The sequence below is a fragment of the Ctenocephalides felis genome, unplaced genomic scaffold (assembly GCF_003426905.1).
Source record: "Ctenocephalides felis isolate EL2017-DRISC unplaced genomic scaffold, ASM342690v1 CF-g0.4_SCAFFOLD_01170, whole genome shotgun sequence".
Taxonomy (NCBI): Eukaryota; Metazoa; Arthropoda; class Insecta; order Siphonaptera; family Pulicidae; genus Ctenocephalides; species Ctenocephalides felis.
The window spans coordinates 12908392-12920987 of record NW_020537324.1 but is presented as its reverse complement, the minus strand read 5'-3'; the positions used below and the strand labels follow the sequence as shown (position 1 = coordinate 12920987).

Here is a 12596-nt window from a genome sequence, read left to right as displayed (position 1 = left end):
TATAAAAGAATACAAATACAAGTTTTTTTACTAAAATGTTTCGTATAAAATGTATCTCCCTATGTGAATCTACAAATAATATGTTATTCAACTCTTCAAATATTGTCAATACATCAAGGAGGCATTTATCAAAATCTGCTCGAAATTTAACAATAATCGCGGAAGTAAAAAATGTAAGTGATCATAAATTTAGAAACATGCATATTATTTATTTGCATGATTATTTATTTATTAATTATTTTGGTTAAAAAGGATAATGCATCAGAAAAGCCATTACTATGGCATCAAGCAAAACCATATTCTGAAATTCCGGGGACAAAAACGACTTTGGAAAATATAAGAAGTTTCTTACCAGGGGGTAAATAGTAGTTTTTGCAAAATTTCATATGTATATATATGTGTATGTGTGTGTGTGCAAATGTTATTAATTATGAATATTAATATTTAATAACATTTATAATAATAATAAACAATAATGTACATTTTTATTTTAGAATAACTTGAATAATCAAATTACATACTACAATATTTATTTTCAAATTATAATTTATTTATTTTTTATTTTAGGTAAATTATACAACGTGTCATTAAAAGATCTTCACCAAACAATGAATAAGGAGTATGGAGACTTAGCAAAATTGAAAGGATTTCTTGGAAAACCAGATTTTGTATTTGCATTTAATCCCAAAGATATTGAAAAGGTATAAATAATTCAAAAAGTTTAATATATATTTTTAAAATATTATATTATTAAAAATTTAGGTCTATCGTAATGAAGGACTGTGGCCTAATAGAAGAGAATTCCAAGTTTTTGCATATTTTCGAAGAAATATTCGACCTGATATTTATGGTGACAACGCTGGTCTTCTTGTAGAGTAATCAATATTTTAAAATAATAAAAATTAAATTATATATTTGACAATATGCTTCATTAATCAGACATGAAGAAAAATGGAAGGAATTACGAGGAAAAGTCAACCCTGTTATGATGCAACCGAGAGTAGTCAAACAATATATCAAATCAGTAGAGGATGTTTCTGACGATTTTATCTCAAAGTAAATATTTACCATTGTTTTCAAAAATTCACAAATTAATAAAATGTCCAATAATAGGATGGCGCAGATGCGAGATTCAAATCAAGAATTGCCCAGCAATTTTATTATTTATTTGAACAAATGGGCTTTGGAATCTATCAGCAGTATTGCTTTGGATACCAGATTAGGATGTTTAGAAGATAGCGCTGATAAAAATTCTGATTCTGAAAAAATGATTCGGAGTGTGCACGATTTTTTCGAAATGACTTTTAAGCTGGAATTTTTCCCATCGTTATGGAAGTATGTATCCACACCCGGTTTTGTTAAATTGATGAATGCTTTAGATACAATTACAAAGTAAGTAATCAATAATTAAATTAATCATTAACATTAGTTGCGATACTTTTATAATAAAACATTTCAGTATATCTCTGAAAAAAGTTGATGAAGCTGTAGAACGAATCAAAAATAATCCTAATGCAAAACCAGAATCAGAAGCAAGTGTTTTAGAGAAACTTCTCAAAATTGATAAAAAAGTTGCTGTAGTAATGGCCATGGATATGTTGTTAGCAGGAGTTGATACTGTAAAATTGAATACTATCTTCAACAAAAAAAATTTCACATGATCGATTATATAATTCAAATATATTTTGCAGACATCAAATAGTACAGCATTTTTGCTGTATTTCCTGGCTACGAATCAAAAATGCCAAGATAAACTACGTGAAGAAATCAGAACAATTCTGCCAAATAAGGATTCACATGTAAATAACGAATCATTTCACCATTTGCCGTATTTGAGAGCTTGTATGAAAGAGTCGAGTAGAATATTGCCAATAATTGGAGGCACTGTTAGAAAAGTGCCAGTCGATATTGTTTTATCAGGATACCAAATTCCGAAGGGGGCAAGTATAAAATATAATAGTGATAATGTTGTTACACACAACAGTTTTTTTATAAATGCCTTGAGGGCAACGAAACTTATATTCAAACTTGTTTTTTATCAGACCGAGGTGGTTCTAAGTCATCTTACTACATCAATGAAAAGCAGTCAATTCCCTGAACCTGAAAAATTCATGCCAGAACGATGGCTGAGCAGCCAGGAATCAGAAGGATGTCCTTTAGCAAAAAATGCTCATCCATTTTCGCACATGCCATTCGGCTTTGGGCCTCGCAGCTGCGTTGGGAAAAGATTTGCAGATTTGGAAATGGAAACTTTTATAATGAAGTTACTTAGAAATTATAAAATTGAGTGGAATTATGGTGAATTGAAAGTAACGACAAAACTTGTCGCTCATCCAGAAACACCACTGAAGTTTAAATTAACTGAAATTTAATTGTATCGCCTTATACATATATTGGAAAAATAAATCAAAAATAAATAAAAATAAAACAAAATCTCTTAAATATTGTTTCTAAAAACTAATACAATTCATAAATATCAATATTATGTTAAAATATACTTATTTAACAATCTTTCAAATTTTGCTCGAATGAAATTTATTTATGATAGATATTCAAAGATCAAAATTAATGATGACCATTATATTATAATTATTTATATATTTTATTGTTTCCAAACTCTATCAAATAATGAATTAGTCAAATTAGTCAAATATTATATATATCAAAAAAATAAAGTCAATAGATAACAAACGATTATCAGTTATTTTTGAAAAATTCAATATAAAGTCATAATCATTCCGCTTTAGCAAATTATCTCACGCGACCATGACAATGATTAAGCTAAAAATATTTTCAATTAGGCAGTGGTAGCAAACCATGAAAAAGTTCTTCTAAATATACTTGAAATAAGGAGGATATTTGTGATAAAATTTTTACGATCAGAATAAACAAATGTGTTACTTTTACAGTGTTATATAGATTATGTATTCAAACAGATATTTCTATTTCAAAGATTAAATTATATTTTTAATATTTTTTTAGGTTTCATTTTTTACGTAAATATTACATATTTAAAAATCTCTTCATTCAGTGCAAAATTACTGAAATTATTTAAAACTAAATATATGCATATTAAGGTGTTGGAAATTAAATTTGCAATTAATTAACCTGATATTAGAAATTAAACCATACATTTTACTAATGACTTTTTGATTTGAAACTATATATTTAGAGCCTGTTGATATATAATGGTCCAACAGCAACCTTTTGAATACAGGTGTTTCTGTAAGGCTGAAAAATTTTGTACTGATGATTCTTAACGTGCTTTTAGCCCTGCACATCATATAATAATCGTCCGGGCACTTGAAAGTGTAAAAAACCCGAAAATTAAACTTGTTCCTGTAAGCTTCAAAATTTTATACGATGTAATTTATTCAATAAGATATTAAAAATCATATTTACAGTCGATTTCAACCTGTGTGTGTGTAATTTTTTTTTATCAACATCTGCTCAATATGGTGGGGACGAATATTAGCGTACGGGCCAACAGTTTTTTTTATTAAAAAATATTTCCGTGAGTCAGATATCAATTAGTTGTTGTTTTCAAACATTGTGATAAGTATCCAGTATTAAAACATTTTTTTAAAATTAACAAATACGTGATTTTTATATTCGTTTATATATGTTCTTTACTTTATAGTGTTGAATAATTTTTATTTTGTTATTAAATATTATACCACAATATTTACATCTGTGCAATTATGTAATTCATGCTAAGAAAAATACAATAATTCATTACTTATCTGAATTTTACATAAGAGTTTTGTTTGTGAAAATTACAACGTTAAGAATGTTTACTTTAAATTCTTCACATTTTACTAAAGCTGTTAGTTGTGTTTCTTTGGAAGTAACACGTTTATCAAATACAAATATTTCAAGAGCAGCAAGACAATTGGCAACCTTAACAGAAGTGCAAAAAGTAATATTATAATGTGATTCTTTTGAAAATTATTATATTTCATATCTAATATTTCAGGAAAATGTACAGGAATCACGGATATCATGGAGCGAAGCAAAACCGTTTTCAGAAATACCTGGTCCAGAATCTGCTTTGAAAAGTTTGCGGAACTTTTTGCCAGGAGGTAATGATTACATATTTGCAGCAAATGCAATAAATAAAATTTAGATAACTATATATGCATATTATTTTACATAGGAAAATTCCATAAGGTGGCCTTAAAAGAAATGCATGTAATGATGAACGAAGAATACGGGGATATAGTCAGATTTAAAGGATTTCTAGGAAAAAGTGATATGATTATATGTTACGATCCGAAAGATTTTGAACATGTAAGGTTAATCATATTAATAGATCTAATTATATTTTTCCATGTCACAATTTTTCAAAACAAAATTTTCTTCAGGTTTATCGAAACGAGGGTCCATGGCCCCATAGAAGAGAATTTGAAACATTTAGACACTTCAGAAAAGATTTACGTCCTGATGTATATGGTGATAATGCTGGGCTTCTCGTAGAGTATTTATTGTTTCATAATAGTTATTATTTTAAAAACAAATATTTATTTTACATATATTGAACTTTCTAGACATGGTGAAAAATGGAAAGAACTACGAGGAATGGTAAATCCCGTCATGATGCAACCCAGAGTGATCAAACCATACGTAAAACCTGTGGAAGAAGTAGCAGAAGAATTTATAGAAAGGTAACAAAATTTGTTTAGATAAAAATTAATTTGTTATAAGTTTTTATTTTTTGGTAGAATAATTCAGCTACGTGATTCAAAGAACGAAATGCCAAATAATTTCCTAAACGAATTGAACAAATGGTCTTTGGAATCAATTGCACGTATTTCCTTGGATTCAAGATTGGGTTGTTTAGTAGATGACTCCAAGTTAAATTCAGATTCCAAAAAAATGATACAGGCGGTGCACGATTTTTTTGAATGTTCGTTTAAATTAGAAGTTCTTCCATCACTTTGGAAATATATCAGAACACCAAATTATACCAAATTGATGACTGCACTAGATACAATGACTAAGTAAGGTTTTCTATATTTTTAATTGATTCGAATTTTGAACTTTTTAATGAAATATTTGTATTCAAAGCGTATCATTGAAGAAAATTGATAAAGCAGTAGAACGTATCAACAGTAATCCAGATTCCAAACCAGAATCAGAAATGAGTGTGTTAGAAAAGCTTCTAAAAATTGACAAAAATGTTGCAGTAATCATGGCTATGGACATGTTGCTTGCAGGAGTAGACACAGTAAAACATGACTAACTACATAATTTATGAAATATCATCAATTTGTCTTTAAAACCTTGAATAATCTAATGCAACATAAAGACAAATTGATTGTGTCATTGAGTTTGTGTTATATTCGACTTGTCAATCATTGTATATTGATTGTTAAATTTCTAATACAACAGCAATTCTATTATATCTTCTTGCTAAAAATCAAGCATCTCAAGAAAAATTACGAGAAGAAATTCTAACAATACTGCCCAATAAAGATTCCAAATTAACAACCGAATCCTTTAATAAAATTCCCTATTTGAGAGCTTGTATGAAGGAAGCAAATAGAGTGTTGCCGATTGCCGGAGGCACAATGAGGAAGATACCAGTTGATCTTGTTTTATCAGGATATCAAGTACCCAAAGGAGTAAGGTCATCAATAATATGAAAATTTACAACATTTTATGAATAATATTTTATCTTTTCCATTAGACTGAAGTGATCATGAGCCACATAACTACAACTGCCAGAGAAAGCCAATATCCGAACCCTGACCAATATCTTCCAGAACGTTGGTTAACCGGTGAGGCTTCTCAAGGTTGCCCTTCTGCCAAGAATGCCCATCGGTTTGTCTACATGCCCTTTGGATTTGGGCCAAGAAGTTGCGTTGGGAAAAGATTTGCAGATTTGGAAGTCGAAACATTAATCGCTAAGTTGCTTAGAAATCATAAAGTCGAATGGAATTATGGAGAATTGAAAGTCGAAACAAAGCCATTGACGGTTCCTATTTCGCCACTTAAATTTAAAATAACTGAATTGTAGATTTTTAATGATGTAAAAAAAACACTTTGTTTAAAACAACTACAAAATCCAATTCACTAACTCCACAAAATCTTAATTTCATTATATATGGCATTATCAGTATTTACTGAAATAAAATAAAATTTAAAGTTTTGTGCAGAACAATTGTTTTAATGGTTTTTATATTGTACATAACATTTCTTAGAATCAAATTTAATTTGGTACGACGTAGATCCTGGATTATTTTAGTATTAATTTTTGTCTGAATAGTAAATGCAAATAAATTGCGGCATTTTTTATCAAGATTTTCGTAAAGAACAGAATATAGATTCTGATAAGAAGAAGCAATTGAGATAAACTATATTTAAGTACAAATGTCTTTACATATTAGAGATGGGCTTATCATATCCGAAGCCGAATCGGTTAGGATTTGATTCCGCTTTAGAGAGGAGTTATATCCACTTAACAACTCCACAACTCCGACAACTTTGAAACATAATACTTGACACAAATGTGTTCTCTAGTGTCTAGTGTTAACATATCTAAGGATTTATTAAGACTTTGGGAATAATTTACAAATAGTTCAAACATTTTTGTTCATTTCATTATAATAATTACTATTTTATGCTTTTTAATATGCATACAAATCTCAAGTTGACAAAAAACTTGGAAATCAAAATCATTTTTGTAATTATTTTTGAAGATAAAATATAGAATTCTTTGAATATGTTTATTTTTATATGAAAATGATGCAGTGAACCTTATATATGAAATAAGTACAAATCTTTGTGTATATTATTTTTCACAAAATAATAATACCTCACATTCTTTTATTATTTCGTTTTCGAGAATTAATTACACATCAGGTAGTTTGACTATATTAGCATACTATTACTTTTACACAATGATAAAGTCATAATTGTGTAAAAGTTATAATATAATACGAAATTATTATTAGCTGGTTGTATACCATTAAAAGAGCTCATTTACGAACAAGCATTATCGTATACAGAATATAGAATACAAAATAGCATTATTTTGAGACATTATATACCTGGAAAGTCTTAAAACTGGGTGTGAGACGAGAAAAAGAGCATATCTTTCGATCCAAATCTTGGATTAGTAAAAAATCTCAAGCAAATATCTGCACATGTTAACAGATTTAGTACCAGTTTAAGGAAGTCGGATATGACAAATCCTGTGAGACAACTCCACTCGGATTCACTCCGAGGAAGGAGTTGTATCGGAGTCATAACTCCGGAGTGAGTTACCCATCTCTATTACATATGTATATATTGTGTCGTAAGAATATAATATATATATATATATATATATATATATATATATATATGTAAACATTAATTTACTTTTTGCACGGCATGCTGTGAAGCAAATTACTAACAAACTAATACCAAAGCAATTTTCGTCAATGTTATTTTCATTGTGTCACAGCACGTTGCCTACAGATGTTTTATGATTCTAATGAACTTGTGAATTTTTTCAAACATTGTGATCGTGCCAATACCGAGTGTACATGTCTTTTGCTATTAGTCCTCAAAATAATTTCAAATAAAGTGTTAGGCGATAAAAATAAACAAAATAAAATGTTATAAAAATGTTGTTGTTGATCCTCTAAAATTATATAAATTTGTTAGTTTGAATTTAAAACTAATATTAAAAATGTTTTGCACAAAATCTTCAAGACTCTGTAATGTCGCTTCATATTTAAATTTGGAAATATATATTTCACCAACCAGAAATTTTTCAGAAACGGTGACTACATCGCCCATTTTAAAAAAGGTACTGATAAATCTATACTTAGAATATAAAAACACAATATATGTAAAATATATAAACACAGAAGACGCAAATCTCATGGCATGAAGCAAAACCGTATTGTGAAATACCAGGACCAAAATCCGCCTTGAAAAGTATACGCAACTTTTTACCTGGAGGTAAATATGAACAGTTATTCTTTATCAAATTGATGTTTTGTTAAATATTTATATAATTCAATTGTAATCAAATTTAGGTAAATATTACAAGATTTCTTTAAAAGACTTGCATATACTACTAAACGAAGAATACGGAGATTTGGTCAGATTAAAAGGATTTCTTGGAAGACCAGACTTCATTCTATCGTTTAATCCGGAAGATTTCGAACAAGTGACCACAATTTAATTTAAATTTATTAGTTTAATACAGTACATCAATACTGTATTTTATTATTCTAAATCAACATATCAAATATTATTTTAGATTTACCGAAATGAAGGACCATGGCCTAACAGAAGAGAATTTGAAACATTCAAACATTTTAGGAAGAATTTACGACCAGATATATATGGAGATAATGCTGGGTTACTCGTAGAGTATGTATTCTTCCAAAGTAAAAAAAATATGTAATTACATTTTTATCATGTATGTTTTTTGTAGACATGGTGAAAAATGGAAGGAACTGAGAGGAAAAGTGAACCCGGTCATGATGCAGCCACGAGTCATAAAACCATATGTAAAGCTTGTAGAAGAAGTAGCTGAAGAATTTATTGAAAGGTAATAATATACATAGGAATTCAATTTTATAAACTTAATCCATTCTCAATCAATTTATAGGATGCTGCACCTACGAGATTCCAATAACGAATTGCCCAATGATTTTTCAAAAGAACTGAATAAATGGGCATTGGAGTCTATTGCAAGAATAGCTTTGGATTCTAGATTGGGTTGTTTAGCAGATGACTCCGAAATGAATTATGATTCTAAAATAATGATACAAGCAGTTCATGACTTCTTTCATTTAACTTTCAAATTGGAAGTTTTGCCCTCATTGTGGAGATACATTAAAACACCTGCTTATACAAAACTTATGGCAGCATTGGATGTGATGACTAAGTATACTAATAATTTATTAATAATACTAACTGGCATTTTTTTTTAAGTTCTTTTTAAACTTTTGAATATTCTATTAATAACAAATACTATATTTTTTGTGTCTGTGTCAATCGATTGCAATATTTTAAAATCCGTTTGTGTTATAACCTCCAGATTAGCAATTATTTATCTTTATATATTATTATATTATTATAATAGGTCGTCAAATATCTCCCTTCCGCCTTTTTGTATTATAAACCAAGAGCAAAAAAGCGGAAGGGAGATATTTGACAACATATCTTTACGTTTCAGAAGTTTCTGAATATTTTAGCATACTTTAGAAAAAATTGATGTATGTGTGTGTGTGTGTATGTGTGTGCGTGTGTATGTGTATGCGTGTGCATGTGTGTTCGGATACAAATTATCATCGACGATTTCGGGAACACGGATGAAGCGATTTGAATAATTCAAAAAACATTCGATTTGTATTGATAAAGAAACGTGCTGATTTGTTTTTGGCGAAGGCAGGTCTAGCCGTTCCAAAGATATAGGGCAAAAAGTACCAAAAACAGTAACTCAGTTTTTAGAGAGAACGGAGCGTCCGATTTGAATAATTCAAAAAACATTTCACTTGCATGAACAAGATGAAGAACTGATCAAATTTTCATGAATGCAGGTCTAGCGGATTCGGAGATCTAATAAAAAAAGTAAAAAAAAATGCCATCTGGCGGTCAAAAATAATCATTAGACATATGCACATCAAATTATCAGATATTTTATAGAGATTTTACCAATGAGTATAAATTTTGTTTACATTCCTATGGGTTCCGTACCAATGCTTATCAGTTAGACGGCGGCGCGGCGCTTACGCGCTTCGATATTTCGTCTTTATGCAGTTAAAGCAGTACGATTGCTTTGAAAAAAGTTCAGAATTTCCAAAATATTTCAAAATACACTTTTCTTCAAAAAGTCTTTTTTTTTTCAAAAAAAAAGTAAATTTTTGTCAAAAATTTATAGTTTCTCAAAAATCTAATTTTTCAGGGTAAATTTTTTTCAAAAATGTTAATCTTTTAAAAAAGAAAATAATTTTTGGTACGGGAAGTTCCAGCAATTTGCCTTAAGGCACGATGCTATGCGCCCCACTAGTTTATTTGAAAACTTATTACTTTGTTTTGAATCATTTATTTTTCATTCAATTTAATTTAATTTCATTCAATGCATATTAATAAATATAAATAAATATTTTTCATAGCATATCATTGAAGAAAATCGATGAAGCCATAACTCGCATTAACAGCAATAAAAATTCAGAGTCAGAATCAGAAATAAGTGTACTAGAAAAATTACTGAAAATCGATAAAAATGTTGCAATCATCATGGCAATGGACATGTTGCTTGCAGGAATTGATACGGTAAGTTAAAAATAACCTTATTTAAATTATAAATAATAACAATTAAATTTCTCCAGACATCAAATACGACTGCAATACTCTTATATTTCCTGGCAGCAAATCAAAGATGTCAAGACAAATTACGAGAAGAGATTTTTACTATCCTACCAGACAAAAGCTCTAAATTGAAAAATGAATCGTTCAATCATGTTCCATATTTAAGGGCATGTATGAAGGAAGCTAATAGAATACTGCCAATTGCAGGAGGCACTATAAGAAAACTTGCAGAAAATGTTGTTTTATCGGGATATCAAATTCCGAAAGGGGTATGTTGAAACACACAATTGTGGAAATTATGTAACATCAAAATAGAAATAAGTTTTCATTGAATCGTTTGCAATATAAATATTGTGTACCACTGGTACAAATCTGATACAACTCAGGTAGCATTTCAAGAACCTAACAAAGAACATCCTTATAGATAAGATAAGAACTGTTTGGTCCTTTATTCAAATACTTTACTTATTTTCTATTTGAACAGAACGAAGTGGTTATGAGTCATTTAACAACCTCTCTCAGAGAAAACCAATTTCCAAATCCAAAAATATATTTACCGGAGCGTTGGCTGACTGGAGAAGCAGCCCAAGGTTGCCCTTCTGCAAAGAGTGCCCATCCATTCGTTCACATGCCCTTCGGATTTGGACCAAGAAGCTGTGTTGGGAAAAGATTTGCAGATTTGGAGGTTGAAACATTAATTGTCAAACTGCTAAGAAATTATAAGGTCGAATGGAGTTATGGAGATTTAAATGTAGAAACAAAGTTATTGACGATTCCTGTTTCGCCACTTAAATTTAAAATAACCGAACTGTAATTAGATTGATATGCGATCATAATAAAATGAATTTGTAATGCATAAAATGTATATATATATATATATATATATATATATATATATATGTATGTAACTTCTTTATATGTTCATTTGGTAATAAATAATCAACTATGTATTATATACGTTTCGACACTGTATGTCTATCATCATTCAGCACGTTAACAAATTCTAAAAAATGTTTAAAAGCAAAGTTTAAAAATTTTCCAGATTACAAGAAAATCTAATAAAAATTAAAAATATAGCAAAACATACCAAATTAGGAAAAAACACACAAATTGAGGAAAAATCACGTACATATTGTCGAAACGTACATAATAAATCGAAAATTCTTTATTGCTATTTATTTCTGCTATTTGGCTGCAAATAAAAAAAAAAAAAAAAAAAAAAAAAAAAAAAAAAATATTTCAGAAATATGTTTTGTGAATTTCAGATTCTAGGGATCAAAATAAGATACTTTGCTGAAGAAACCATGCATTGAACGTAAGGTAACGGTTAAAGTTTGAAAAATCCCTTTGTCCTATTTAGAGTGCCCCAATCGCGTCCAAATATGACCAAATATCACCGACCCTCACTAACTTTGGGAGACCGATCCGCGCATGCCCGAGGTACCCCTCCCCCCCGCTGGTACCTCAAATTGCAAAAAATCAACAATTTTGGCACCCATACTAATCGGCCAGCTTTAATGGTAAAGGTTATTCACAAGCGAATTATTTTTAATTTTATTAGTTATTAATTATTTACTTATTAGTTATTAATTATTTACTTATTAATTATTTTTATTTAATTAGAGATAAACGAATTATTTTTAATTTTCATGTATATTATACATAATAATTAGAAAATGTGTATCACTCAATAATTGCAAATTAATTTACAAAAGCAGTTGTTATAAATTGGAAGAAATAACACGAAATTTTAGGGAAAATAGACACATCCGATGCTGTGTGTCCTGAAAGATGCAACAGTTTCAAACAACTTTTTATTTGATATAATGCGGTTGAAAATTTAATATATATATATATATATATATATATATATATATATATAATTTGAGTAAATATTCATTTACTTACATATTTACAAATAGGCGTCTTTCAGCAATTCACTGAGCACAACACTAAATACCTAATTCAAGGAGTAGTACACATAATTTTAGTCACTGATAACAAAGTCTTTAATACGAAATATTACGTAATTTTTAGAATTCTATAAATTTTTATTTTATTCAAATAAACTTATATATTTAAACTACCACAAAGTGGCATTTAATAATGAATTTGATGTTATGCAAAATGTCAGTTACAAGTGTGAAGTAAACAAATATTAATGACAGGGGCGGTTTAAGCAACTAAAAATGTCATTGTCACCAACATTACAGTTTAATATATGCTAAGTTCGTCTGAGTGAGTCTGGACTGAATTAATTAATTTACAAACATTAATTG

The 12596-nt window shown here is 29.0% G+C and overlaps 2 protein-coding genes across 2 annotated transcripts; both read left to right on the top strand.

Annotated features, from left to right (window-relative positions):
• The first annotated feature begins 75 nt into the window (after nt 1-75).
• LOC113366833 (probable cytochrome P450 12a4, mitochondrial) lies at nt 76-6215 on the top strand. The gene is made up of 19 exons (XM_026608484.1): nt 76-173; nt 253-358; nt 568-701; nt 763-875; nt 940-1056; nt 1114-1392; nt 1460-1619; nt 1692-1940; nt 2043-2368; nt 3760-3919; nt 3977-4082; nt 4157-4290; nt 4365-4477; nt 4548-4664; nt 4722-5000; nt 5068-5144; nt 5392-5624; nt 5690-5977; nt 6204-6215. The coding sequence occupies exons 1-19, from the start codon at nt 81-83 to the stop codon at nt 6213-6215; spliced, it is 3096 nt and encodes a 1031-aa protein (XP_026464269.1). The 5' UTR covers nt 76-80.
• A 157-nt stretch (nt 6216-6372) lies between these two features.
• Nucleotides 6373-11131, top strand: LOC113366832 (probable cytochrome P450 12a4, mitochondrial). The gene is made up of 9 exons (XM_026608483.1): nt 6373-6420; nt 7860-7953; nt 8031-8164; nt 8258-8370; nt 8435-8551; nt 8612-8890; nt 10122-10281; nt 10338-10586; nt 10802-11131. Exons 1-9 carry the CDS (start codon nt 6373-6375, stop codon nt 11129-11131), a joined length of 1524 nt encoding a protein of 507 aa, XP_026464268.1.
• The last annotated feature ends 1465 nt before the right edge of the window (nt 11132-12596 follow it).